The 14,088-nt window shown below is 38.2% G+C and overlaps 1 protein-coding gene across 2 annotated transcripts in view; it reads right to left on the bottom strand.

Moving 5' to 3' along the window:
- Positions 1 to 14,088, bottom strand: part of SNX3 (sorting nexin 3) — a 71,052-nt gene that overhangs the window by 2,061 nt on the left and 54,903 nt on the right. Inside the window, exon 2 of one of the 2 annotated variants that reach the window (XM_006839949.1) lies at positions 3,932 to 4,027. The exons of the other annotated variant lie outside the window; for it this stretch is intronic. Within the exon in view, the coding sequence (XP_006840012.1) occupies positions 3,932 to 4,027 (96 nt within the window). The remainder of the gene's footprint in view (positions 1 to 3,931; positions 4,028 to 14,088) is intronic. 2 annotated transcript variants of the gene reach the window in all.

Raw genomic sequence — 14,088 nt, 5'->3', positions numbered from 1 at the left:
GTCAAGTCATGCTACTCTCAAGCTAGATTAAATACAAAGGGAGTCAGTAGGAAACACATTGAAATTAGACATCATTTTGGAGGCAAGACAAATGAAGAAATAGCTACCTAGGGCAGGGACAACAGCTTAATTCTCGGTTGTTTCTGGCCTTATCAAAGCACAAGCAGACAAAAAGAACATTCAAGTAATGCTGAAAATAGACTACCATGGCCATCAGACACCTTCGATGCCACTTGGGGAAAGACAATGCCTTAACTGCAATGGAAAAGCAGAGATGAAAACTGATTCTCAATCAAACCAAGAAGAGATAAAATGCTAATAATGTTCTGTCTGGCCTGGGTATGTAAGAATTTTGTAGTCAATTTTCTCAACCTCTCACCATTTACATAGAGGTCTTTCTTAATTGCATTTGAACTGATGGCAAAATAAACAAGCCTACCTACCACCTCTCTTCCATTTTCTAGACTATACAATATATCAACTTTCTCCCAAAGCCCCTATCTTATCCTTTCCTAAAGACTTGTCTTTTCTTCCATTCTACCATATGTTGTTGTTGTTGTTAGGCGCCAATGAGTCAGTACCAACCCCTAGCGACCTTATGCACAGCAGAACGAAACACTGCCCTATCTTGGGCCAACTTCACTACTGTTGTCACGCTTGAGTCCATCGATGCTGCCACTTGGCCAATCCATCTCCTCATTGGGGGTCTTCCTCTTTTTTTTTGACCCTCCACCTTACCAAACATGATATCCTTCTCCAGCAACTGGTCCCTCCTGACAATATGTCCGAAGTATGAGAGACGAAGTTTGGCCATCTTGGTCTCCAAGGAGCACTCTGGCTGCGCTTCTTCCAAAGCAGATCTATTGGTTCTTTTGGCAGCCAATGGCACTTTCAATATTCTCCTCCAACATCATAACTCAAAGGCATCAATTCTCCTACAATCCTCCTGATTCACTGTCCAACTTTCACATGCATGAGGTTATTGAAAATACCATGGCTTGGGTCAGGCGCACCTTAGTCCTCAAGCTGACATCTTTGCTCCTCAACACTTTAAAAAGGTCTTGTGCAGCAGATTTGCCTAATGCAATACATCGTTTGATCTCTTGACTGCTGCTTCCGTGAGTATTGACAGTTGATCCAAGAAGAATAAAGTCCTTGACAACTTCAATCTTTTCTCCATTGATAAGAATGTTGATTTTTGGTCAAGTGGTGAGGATTTTTGTTTTCTTTACAGTGAGATGTAATCCATACTGAAGGCTGTGCTCTTTGATCTTCACCAGTAAATGTTTTAAATCCTCTTCACTTTCAGCAAGCAAGGTTGTATCATCTGCATATCACAGGTTGGTAATGAGTCTTCCTCTAATCTTGATGCCACATTTTTCTTCATAGAATCCAGCTTCTTGGATTATCTGATCAACATTATAGGTTGAATAAGTATGGTAAAAGAATACAACCTTGTTACACACTTTTCTTAATTTTAAACCATTCGGTGTTCCCATGTTCTGTTCGAACAACTGCCTCTTGGTCCAGGTACAAATTCCTCAAGAGTACAATTAAGTGTTCTGGAATACTCATACTTCACAATGTTGTCCATAGTTTGTCATGATCCACACAATCAAAAGCCTTTGTGTAGTCAATAAAGCACAGGTAAACATCTTTCTGATATTCTCTGCTTTCAGCCAAGATCCATCGGACACCAGCAATGATATCCCACGGCCTCTTGTGAATCCGCCCTGAACCTCTGGAAGTTCTCTGTCAGTGTATGATTGTAGCCGATTCTGTATTACTTTTAGCAAAACTTTACTTGTATGGGATATCAAAGATAATGTCTTATGATTTCTGCATTCCGTTGGGTAACCTCTCTTTGGAATGGGCACAAACATGGATCTCTTCCAATCAGTCGGCCAGATAGTTGTCTTCCAAATTCTACCATATAGGGGTATCCCAAATCTTCTCCCTTGGAAACTTAATAATCCTCTAGTGTCAATTCATTTTGATGTCTACCTTCTGGGAAATGTTGTTGTTGTTAAGTGTTATTGTTGTTGTTGTTAAGTGCCGTTGAGTCGGTTCTGACCCATAGCGACCCTGTATAGGGTTTCCAAGGAGCAGCTGGTGAGCTTGAACCGCCAACCTTACAGTTCAAACGACTTTGCAGTCTGACACCTTAGCCCACAATATTTATTCAAATAATTTTTAGCTCTTCTTGAGTTTTCTGTACTTGTAAAACTCACATATAATTTATACAGAACCTCTTATATATATATAAAATATATGAATAAGTTAGGAGATACCACCTTAATGCCTTCAAGTCTTTGTTGAAATGTCATTTTTAAAAGAAGCTTTCCTTAGACCAACCAATATAAGATAATAACTCTCTAGGTACTTCCTATTTCTCTTAGTTTAAATTTGCCTTTTAGTTTACTACAGGGTTGCTGTAAGAAGCTCTGGTAGCGCAGTGGTTACGAATTGGGTTGCAAACCACAAGGTCAGCAGTTCGAAACTACCTGCTGTTGAGTGGGAGAAAGAAGAGCCTTTCTGCTCCTGTAAAGATTTACAGCCTTGGAAACCCTGTACAGGGTCACTATGAGTCAGAACTGACTCCATGGCACATAACCACCACCACCATCACCACAGGGTTGCTTTTGGTTGGAATTGACTCGACGGCACTTAACAACAGCAACAACAACCAATATGATATACGGTATTTTTTATATTTTACTTTTTCCTTTCTGTTTTCTCTTCCCTTCACTACTACCCTGAACATAATATAAACACTGTAAATAGAATACAAACACCATAAAGTAAGAACTTAATTTTGTTCTGTAAGTCATATAACACTCAAAAGTTTGTAGAATAAATTAATATTTAAGATAGTAAATATTCCAGACCAAGAATGTATTATTTCTATTTGTTAAGGTCTATTAACATCTTTAATGCCACTCAGTGAAGTTTACAGAGGGGGAAGAAAAAAAGGAAGTAATAGCAAAAAAGTTCTACAAAGTGTTTTAATCCAATAGTCTTCTATTCACTTTATTCATAAATATTTTATATTTATGAATAAAATGTTTAATATTATTTTGAGTAGAACAGTTAATCCTTTATATCTTTGATAGAATGCTATGATTTCTATATGTTGTTCTCATATACAGCCACAGTTACCTGGTTTTAAGGAGTTTTCTTTCTATTTCTACCTTATGAAGCTTCAGAAATTAGCACAATGGAGCCTTAACCTACTTCATGCCTCCTAGCATACACCATATCCACTTCTTTCCTACTGCACTCTAATGACAAATACTTTTCATCATTCTGAGGAGACCATGACCTTCCATGACTCCATGCCTTTGATGGCATTCTGACATTGGGCTGGAGCGAGACCTTTCTCCCTCCAACTTATTTTACAGAAAAAGCTGCCAAATTCTCTTTTATAAGAGGACAATCCTTACCAAGGTATATAGTAGTATTTGTCAAACTGTAGGTTGAAACCCATTGGTAGATCACAGCCATCAGTTTTTAAAGCTAAGTATTATTTCATAGATTTTTTGGTTGTTATATGTACATGAAAAATCTACTTATTATGACTCAGCTTAAAAAAAATTGAAAATACACAGACATATGAGCTGTATTAAGGAAGTGAGACTTGGCAAAGGGTGTGTGTGTGGGAGAAGATGAAATAGAAAGACAAAGGAAGAGAAGTAACAGCAAGAAAGTTCTAAGAAGTAAGTGTTATAATCCAATAAAAACCTCAATTGGGCCACTGAAGTGCACAAGACAGAGCTCCAAGGAAATATACCGATTTACTCCACACCTCCCTAGAAATAAGATGGAAATGAACTGTTTAAAAGGAAATCTGACTTGCTTTTACCTATTTTATTCAAGATAATTTTCCTAAGAGATCTTAAACATCGAAGGCTACAGTAAAAATAATTCTTACCTTGCTCTCTCTTTCTAATTCACTTCGCAGCCATTCAAAGTCACTGTATCTTCTTCTAACAGTAGATTCCTTCAGCTTGAATATAGGAAGATTTGTCTGAAACAATTAAAAAGGTTATTCCTAAACTAAAAACATTACCAGGGTAAGGGGATTTCAAAAAAAGATAAATTTATGTTTATCAAATTGTTAATATGACAATCCTAGTTACATTCAGATAATAAAATTATTAAGATGTCATTTTACTTATTACAAAACACAACTTTGTTCATTGTTTAAGTATGTTTACACTTGAATACAACTTTTAAAAGGCATGCTATACATGTGTTTTTGGGTAACCATTCTATCTTAGGTTATTTATATAAACGGATCATTTTTCTAAAATTTTAGTGAAATTTTAAAATACCAACTGGGCAGGAATAATAAAAAGAGAAGGCTGCCATCTACTTCAGACAGTACTTTAGTGTACAGCACTCACAGTGGATAAAGATCTAACTACTTTAACATGAAAGACAAAGTATTTCATTACTAGGACTAGGTTGCTGTTGTTGTTAACTGCTGTTGAGTTGGTTCCAACTCAGTGACCTTGTATAGGGTTTGTGAGGAGCAGCTAGTGGGTTTGAACCACCGACTTATGGTTCTCTGTCCAGTGCTGATCCTACAGTGCCACTCCAGAAGTCCAGAACTACATCAGCTCTGGCACAATAAAAGAAATAAATTAAGCATTACTCATAATGGCCTTCTAAAATAACACTAGAACCTGGCAGGAAAGGAGCTGCAACATCTACATTCTCTACCACTAGAAGGATATTAGAGCCATACACATGAGATCATGGATCCAGAGCCTTACAGGCAGAGGGTGACAAGTTTAAGAACTGAAAACATAATGCCCAGCACTTTGAAACATTAGAATGTAAAAAACAAAAACACTTTCAGAGTCTTTGCTCTTGCCACCTCTGTTAACTTCTAAACTTAAAAAAGTTAAAAAAAGGGAAGACTCTTCCAGAGAAAATATGATATCAAATTCAATATTTAAAACTTTCCTGATTAAGCACCATTAGCAGAAGCTGTTTGAGACCAGTTGATACTAATGAAGACCAGACTTAAAGTTGCTTGGGAACGAGGCCAGGCAATCTGCTGGGGGGACAGTTCTACTCTGTAAAACATGAGGGTTGCTCTGAGTTGGAATGGACCCAATGGCAACCAACAATATCACTTAGAGTTTGTAAGGGACAGAAATGACAGAACACATTTTAGGCCATAACTTGCTGAGAATGCTACTGAACAGTTTAAATTTTCTTAGACTACATTTTGACCTAATTCAGACTTTGAGCTTGACGAACAGTAGAAAAAAGTTAATAAAAAGATTGACATCCTACTTTGTGTAAAATTCAACTCCTAAGAAAATTTCAGTCATTTGTTAAACTTAATGCCACTGGTTAGTAATGGTCAGACAGCAAAATAAAAGCTTTTTATTAGGGACTGGAAACCCAAATTGAGTGGTCTCAATTTTTTAACAAAGTGTATTAACTTCTATGTTGTATACCTTACAGCTTGAAATCTACAGATGCTATTGGGCCTAACACTGTATAGGTTTCAAACATGAAACCAAATCTCACGAGAGGTTTAATAGCACTTGAATTTTCTTTCCCAGGTAACCACAACATTTGTTCATTGTATTAATGACTAAGAGCAAAATTGCACCTAACAAGACTCTTATTATACTAAAAGTCAAGCTTCTATTTAGAGAGCTTGGCTTGCTGTACAGTGAGATATTCTCATCCCCCACAGGGAATAAAATTCAGTCCCCTGGAGAGCAGGATGATAATTCCCAGAAAGAAAGCACTGGATTATTTCTCTCTAATTTCACCCATTGGCTTTTTAACCAAGTTCACCCTTCCGCATTAAAATATTAAGTCTTTGTAAGTGTCTAAAGCTAGAAGGGCCTTACAGAATTGAGTGTTTTCTGCAGGTGAGATTTTACATTTTGAATTCCCTCCTCTCAAATTACTTTACAAAAGGGATTAACTGCTCTCTTTATTCAATATGTTAAGATCAAGCTTGTGAAAAGAGTTCCCTAAGAATTTTCATACTTCTGGGCACGGAAGTCTATAAAGTTAATCTCTGAAACAACATATCAAGCTTACAGGTACAATGTTGAAGGAAGAATGCCAATTCAGCTCATTTTACCTTCCATTTTCCCTTTTGAACTTTTGACACAATCATGATTATATCAGATTCATTCTAATAAAGCAAGCAGACCCAACCTTTTGGGGAAACTTGGTTGTTGTTGGGTTATTAAGTGCTGTCAGGTGGTTCCAACACATAGAGACCCTGTATACGGTTTCCAATGAGCAGGTAGTGAGTTTGAACTGCCAACTTTGTGGTTCAAAGTCCAGTACTGATCCTAGTGTTGGAGTTGTTGTTGTTAGGTTCCATCGAGTTGAAAACTGTTCAATCCTGGGCCAACCTCACTATTGTTGCCACGCTTGAGCCCATTGATGCTGCCACTTTGTCAATTCATCTCGCTGGGGGTCTTCCTCTTTTTCTCCGACCCTCCACCTTAGCAAACATGATAGCCTTCTCCAGTGACTGGTCCCTCTTGACAATATGTCCAAAGTATAAGAGACAAAGTTTGGCCATCCTGACCTCCAAGGAGCACTCTGGCTGCACTTCTTCCAACACATATCTGTTGGTTCTTTTGTCAGCCCATGGCACTTACAATATTCTCCTCCAACATGGAACTGTCGGAGTAGGAGGGAGAAATCTCTTTTCTTCTATGATTAGTTAATAGTTTGATAGTTTATATAAATATATTAAAATAAAGGATCATGGTTTAAGAAAATTATTTTACTTATTTTCTTACCTGGCTATAATTTCTTTTTGTATGGAATTTCTTATAAAGTTACCACAGTGTAGTGAATTGCTAAAAGTCTCTTCTAATCAGAGTCTTTGTAACTACTACTAAACAACGTTTTTGCCCTGCTGGGTTTGGGTAAGAGAAGGTAGAAAAAGATGCTGATACAATATGATTCATTTGTGAGTGGTTAACAGAGTTAATTGTGACTGTAAAAACTGGGAACTGTACATGGTATAAGGAGTCCTGGTATGGCACTATGGGGTAATGCGCCAGACTGCAAAGTTGTTTGAACTGCAAGGTTGGCAATTCAAGCTCACCAGATGCTCCTTGGAAACCCTATATAGGGTTGCTCTAGGTTGAAACCAACTCAACGGCACTTAAAAACAACAACAACATGGTATGAAATGGGCCATCTCAGAAGCAGGATAGCTCACTACTATCAAAGAAGAAAGAGCCAGGAGTGGAGCATGCCTTTGGGACCCCCAAGATATATGGACATTGACCTCCTCAAACCAGAGGCAGAGCTGTGACACTTGGGGAGTAGCAGCAAAACCAAGAGCTAGAACATAATACAGAGCAGTAGATTTTCCAGCCCACGGAGCAAGTATAGCTATGTGACTCTGAGCTTGCTCTTTGAGTGGGGTTCCTCCTGGCACTTAATTGAGGGGAGCTCGTTTTGCTGACTCAAGGAGCTATAGCCGAGTACATTCAGGCTGGGACTTAAGGTGGAGTGGTGTGTCCTGTGGGTGTTTCTCAGCAGCCCATTTTTTAAAAAAAAGCGTGGAAATATGGGCTAAAAGAACTGTGCCCTGAATTGTAACCTGTTAACTTCCCGAATAAACCACATAACTAAGTTCTGCGTGGCCACTCCAACTGAGTGGTGAGTGCTGTGGGATGGGTTGCCCATCTTAATATTATTTTAATCATATCTTAAAATTATTTTTGTCATATTATTTGCCCATTATATTTAGTTAATGCTGCCCTCTTCTTGATCATTAAACTAAAATCAAAACCAAAACCAAAACCAAATTATCAGCCAAGTCAATTCCACCTCAGTGATCCCACTGACATAGTATAACTGTCCACAGGGCTTCCTAAAGTGAAATCTTTATGGAAGCAGACCATCACATCTTTTCTCCTGCAGAGCACTTGGTGAGTATGAACTGTCGACTTTTCAGGTAGTAGCCAAGCACTTAACCACTGTGCCACCAGGACTCCTTTCTGAATCATAACAAGAATTTTAAAATTCAACTTAATTGATGGAAATAAATGAAAAGGTTTTGAAATGCTTTTTAAAGTCATTGAACTTTCACAGTTAATTATAAATGCTTGAGGTTGGCTACTTCCTATTTATTTACCTTTATTAAATACTGTGCTTTAATTTTTGAGGGAAGGAGAGTCAATTTTTCCATATAGCACTGGGAAGATTTACTTAACTTTTACTGAGCATCTATAAAACATGAGCATAGTGCTAGATATGAGGAGGAACATAAAGCAAATAAGATGGCCCCTTAGGAAATTTATTATATAGTGGGAAGGGATTGCTGTTGTTGTTGTTATGTGCCTTAGAGTCGGTTCTGACCCACAGCGATCCTGTACAGGGTTTCTGAGGCTGTAAATCTTTACGGGAGCAGAAAGCCTCATCTTTCTACCGCGGAACGGCTGGTAGTTTCGAACTGCTGGCCTTAAGGTTCGCAGCCCGATTCGTAACCACTACGCTAGATAGAAGTATATAAAAAGGTAAATTCATATGGTTAAAAATATCATAAACCATCAACAAAGTAGAAAGACAATGACAAACATCCACAGCATATAAGGAAAAACTAATGCATTAAAATAGAAATGAATTTAATAGAATATACAGATTAATAACTTGACAAACAAAACACAGATTATTCAATAATGTTCAATTTCACTCACACAAGAAATGCTAGTTAAAACAGTAAGATACCATTTTCATTTACAAAACAGGCAGTAGGAAAAGCACTAGACTGCTAACTGCAAAGTCAGAAGTTCAAACCCACCAGCCACTCCTCAGAAACCCAATTCAGGATCACTGAGTTGGAACCAACTAAATGGCACTTAACCAACCAACCAAGAGTTGTTAAGGGTCGGGAAAGACAGACATCCAAAAAACCTGCTGATAGTAATGAAAACTGATACAACCTTTAAGAAACACCTTTTGGTGACATTTATCAGTATTTTAAGTGCACTTATCCTTTGGGCCAACAATTTTACTATGAATTAATCCTACAACTATTCCCCTGGGTATCGGAAGTTATCAGTGCATACAAGTTTTTGCTTTAGCATTGTTTATTAATGTTAATTTATTAAAGTGCTGCTGGGTCGGTGCCAACTCATACCCACATTACATAAGGTTTCCAAGGCTATAACTCCATAGCAAAAGAAAGTAACATCTTTCTCTCATGGAGTGGATGGTGGGCTCGAACCTCCAACCTTTTGGTTCGCAGTCCACTGCTTATCCTGCAGAGTCACCTTGCTCCTTTGTTTATTACTAGTAGAAAACAACAACAACAAAACTAGAATAGAAACCTAATATATTATTACAACCATAAAATTAAGTATTATATGCACTCTTAGAAAATATAATTTAGCTATATATACTGTAAAGATGTTGAAAATGTATTAAGTATAAGAAAAAAACAACACTAAGGTATTAAAAACAGAGTTGGCTAGGATTCTTTTAACACATGGAGCTATCCTATACGAGGACAGTTGAGAATGGAGAAAAGAATATAAACTAAATGCAGAGAAATAATGAGTACAGGATATATTTGAGGAAGTAATTGTTATACTAAAGCACAGGAGTTAACAGGGACTAAAACTTAAAAGATTAAGCTAGGTCTTGAATGTCTGGCTAAGGTATCTACACTTAGCAAGAGTGATATGGTAAAACTCTATAGACTAGAATAGTGGAGGCTGCAAAGGAAGTGACAGTACAAAGAAATTAACACAGAAGGAGAAGCCAAAGAACTTGAAAGATTAGCCGCATGTGGTACGGCGCTGTGGGTTAATGCACCAGACTGCAAGGCAGTTTGAACTGCAAGGTCGGTAGTTCAAGCTCATCAGCTGCTGGCTCCTTGGAAACCCTCTACAGGGTCACTATGGGTCAGAATCAACTCGACAGCACTTAACAACAACAACATGCATAATGAACAGCACTCAAAACAGTTGGTTCTAGTTGGTTCTGAGGCTTATATGTTTGATGAATATGGATGATTCAGAATGCTAAGGAAAATTACAGCAAAAAATTCCTTAGAGGTTTTACTTCGCATGTCATCTAAGATGCTTTACATTTATTCAGAGAGAAACTGTGGCACTGTAGGATCAGAGCTGGATTGCAAACCATAAAGTCGGCAGTTCAAACCTACCAGCTGCTGCTTGTAAACCATAAATAGGAAACCATATACAGGGTCACTGGTCACTATGAGTCAGAACCAAACAGCACACACACAAAAAAACTTAAATGTGGCTAATTTACTTTGGGATGATAAAGATGTCTGAAATTTAAAAGGCAAAATTTAGTATTCTCTTCTTGTTGTTGTTGTTGTTAAGTGCCATTGAGTCGGTTCCAACCCATAGCGACCCCGTATAGGGTTTCCGAGGAGCAACTGGTGAGCTTGAACCACCAACCTTGCAGTTCAAACAGCTTTGCAGTCTGGCAAATTAACCCACAGCGCCACACCAGGATTCCTAGTACTCTTTTACCCTGCCATTAATATATCCCCTTAATTTTCAGCAAAGGACTCCTGGTGTGGCACCATAGGATAAGCACTTGACCCTACACAGGGTCACTGTGAGTTAGAACCAACTTGACAGCACTTAACAACAATTTTCAAAAAAGTTGTTCAATTCTAAGCTAAGTATAAACTTGAAGTCACTATTTTCCTCCTATCTACTATTTAGGAGCTCTGGTAACGAATTAGGTTACGAATTAGGCTTCTAATCTCAAGGTCAGCCGTTTGAAACTACCAGCTGTTCCGCGGGAGAAAGATAAGGCTTTCTGCTCCCATAAAGATTTCAGCCTCGGAAACCCTGTACAGGGTCACTATGAGTCAGAACTGACTCCACGGCACATAACAACAACAACAACTATTTACTTCATTTCTTAACAAGTAGAAGTTTCAAAGTCGGATACTTAGATGAAATGACTTTGTAGAAAATAACAACAGATCAATATAGTTTCAGTGATCAGAGAAAAGCACAAGTAACGTTCATCAATCGGCAAGAATCACAGCCGACAGCACCACCTTCTTCTCTAGCAGTGTCTGTATGCATCAGGAAAGGTTCAAGAGGGTGACGGTGAGTAATTTTAGTCTACGTTATACTTCAGAATTTTCAATTCTATTCATGGAGTTATGTGAAAACTCTATGAATCATATCTCTCTATACATCAGAAAGGAACAAACACACAGACTACTACAAATATTTACATCAAATACTCAACACTTAAAAATAAAATGGGTTGTTGTTAAGTGACATCCAGTCAGTTCTAACTCACAGTGACCCTGTACAGGGTTTCCAAGGAGCAACTGGTGGGTCCGAACCACTAACATTGCAGTTACGCAGTCCAGTGCTGATGCTATAGTACTATACCTGAACTCCAGAATCTATATAAAAAAACAAGTACTGACAATAATCTATAGGTGTTTCAGAGCAAAAGCACAAACACTTAAAAAGCAGAGAATTATAATTAAGTATCCAACTTAGAAACTTCTACTTGTTAAGAAATAAATAGTTGTTGTTGTTATGTATGTCTGGAAATCATACAGTCTACAAAACCTATTTTATATATAAAACATGCCTTTGTTCATCATTATAAGTAAAATCACAGTTAATTTGTTCCCATTACTTAATAAAAAAACACTGGTGGCACTATAGGATAAACAAGTACTAGACTGCAAGCCACAAAGTTGGCAGTTAGAACCCACCAGATGCTCTGTGGGAGAAAGATGAAGCTTTCTGCTCCCTTAAAGATTTACAGCCTGGGAAACCCTACATAGAGTTGCTATGAGTTGGAACTTATTGTTCTTAAGTGTTATTGAGTAGGTTCTGACCCATAGCAACTCTGTACAGGGTTTCAGGGGAACAACTGGTGAGCTTGAACTGCCCACCTTGCAGTTCAAACCGACTTTGCAGTCCAGTGCATTAACTCACAGTACCGCATCAGGACTCCCAGAACTGGCTTAATAACACCTAAAAACAACTTAATAACACAAGGAGCCCCGATGGTACAATGGTTAGTGGTCAGCCACTAATCAAAAGGTCTGTGGCTTAAATTCACCAGTGGCTCTCGCAGAGAAAAGACCTGGTGTGATCTGTTTCCACAAAAATCACAGCCTAGGAAACCCTACTCTGTCATACAGGGTCACTATGAGTCAGTAGTGACCTAATGGCACACAATAACAATAACAACATTTCTTTGGGAAATTATCACTAATCTTTATTACTACTAATGGAGTAAAAAACTAAGAACACAAAACCATCCACATCTGCCACTGAAAAGAACTTTAAAATTCATAACTAAATGCGACTCTAATGTTAGAAAGTCAGAGCAAAAAAGTCAATTCACAACCACCATTTCATATCTTATTCTATCTACTGAAGTAAAATACTACTACTCCTCAGTAGTTTTTAAATCTGGCTATCTTTAGAATCACTTGGGATTCATATAGGAGGTCTGATGGTGCATCGGTTGAGCTTGGCTGCTTAACAAAAGGCTGGCAGTTCAATACAATAGTGAATAATTGTTATCAGGACTGATTGTGAGGGTTGGAAATGTAAAGGTAAACTTTTGTAGCAAAAGGAGGAGAATGATTGACTTTGCAGTCTAGGAGCAGCGGTCCCTGGGACCATCAAGGGAGAAGAGTGGAGAGCGGGACCCTACTCAGAGAAGCAGTGATGCCAGAGATGGAGGCAGAGACGATGACGTGAAGAGATGGCGCAGCTGGGGACTTTAGAACCAGAGAGGGAGAGGGGCTGTGTGCAGGCTTGCAGGGTATACCCTTTGGTTGGTTGATGATGCATGGAGGGGACTGTAATCATGGCAATGAAACAATATACGATAGGATGAATGTAAAGCTAATGTTCTCCCATGTAAACTATCACATAATTCACAGAAAAAACATTTAAAAAAAGGCTGGCAGTTCAAACTCACCAGCTGCTCTGCAAGAGAAAAGACCTCTATGGGTCAGTTATACTCTGTCCTACAGGGTCTCTAAGTGTTGGAATTAACAGCACACAGTAACATATGACGTACAGAAAAATGCACAAATATTTGTTCTAACATGCTGTCAAGTCTGTTACGACTCATAGTGACCCTACATAGAGTTTCCAAGGAGTGGCTGGTGAGGTTTGAACTGACGACATGTCAGTCCAATGCATTATCCTGCAGCATCATACCAGAAATAAAGGGTACTTAAAGAAGCTCTGGTAGGTTAGTGGTTACAAACTGGGCTGCTAATCTCACGGACAGAAGTTCAAAACTACCTGCTGTTCTGCAAGAGAAAGATGAAGCTTTCTGCTCCCATAAAGATTTACAGCCTCGGAAACCCTTTAGAGGGCTGCTATGAGTCAGAACCGACTCCATGGCACGTAATAACAACATACTTCAATGAGCTTTCAGTGGTAGATACCTGGATAGACATTTTAAGAACTAGTTCTATGGCCTAGCTCAGACCAACTAAATTAGAATTTCCTAAGGAAGTTGGCCTTAACCTCATTTGTCTCCTGCAATTAAATGAAGTAATACATACAAAATGCTTAGAACTGTACCTTACACAATAAGTCTTCGTTTTTCTTGTATTACTCTTTTACATTGCCTTCAAACTCTTAGACTTAGCAAGAAGTTCTCATAATAAACTCTTCAGTACGTTTTTCCAATTGTTTACTATTCTGCTACATCTACTTTGAACATCTTCTATACAAATAGAAATGTTTTTGCTGAACCATGTGAAAGTAAATTGCAGACATCAAAACCCCTATATACTTATTTGCACGACTCAAATGAAAGACCCAAACCCACTGCCATGGAGCCAATTCCAACTCATAATGACCTACAAGATATAACAGAACTAGCTCCCTAGAGTCTCTGAGACTAAAGCTTTCTTTTTTTTTTTTTTTTTAAATGTTTTATTGTAACTTATGTGATAGTTTCCAAGGGAGAACATTAGCTTTACATTCATCCTATTGTACAACGTTACATTGCCATGGTTACAGTCCCCTCCATGCATCATCAGCCAACCAAATGGTATACCCTGCAAGCCTGGTCGTCAGCACA

The sequence above is a fragment of the Chrysochloris asiatica genome, unplaced genomic scaffold (assembly GCF_000296735.1).
Source record: "Chrysochloris asiatica unplaced genomic scaffold, ChrAsi1.0 scaffold00027, whole genome shotgun sequence".
NCBI lineage: Eukaryota > Metazoa > Chordata > Mammalia > Afrosoricida > Chrysochloridae > Chrysochloris > Chrysochloris asiatica.
This window is presented reverse-complemented; position numbering and strand designations above follow the sequence as displayed.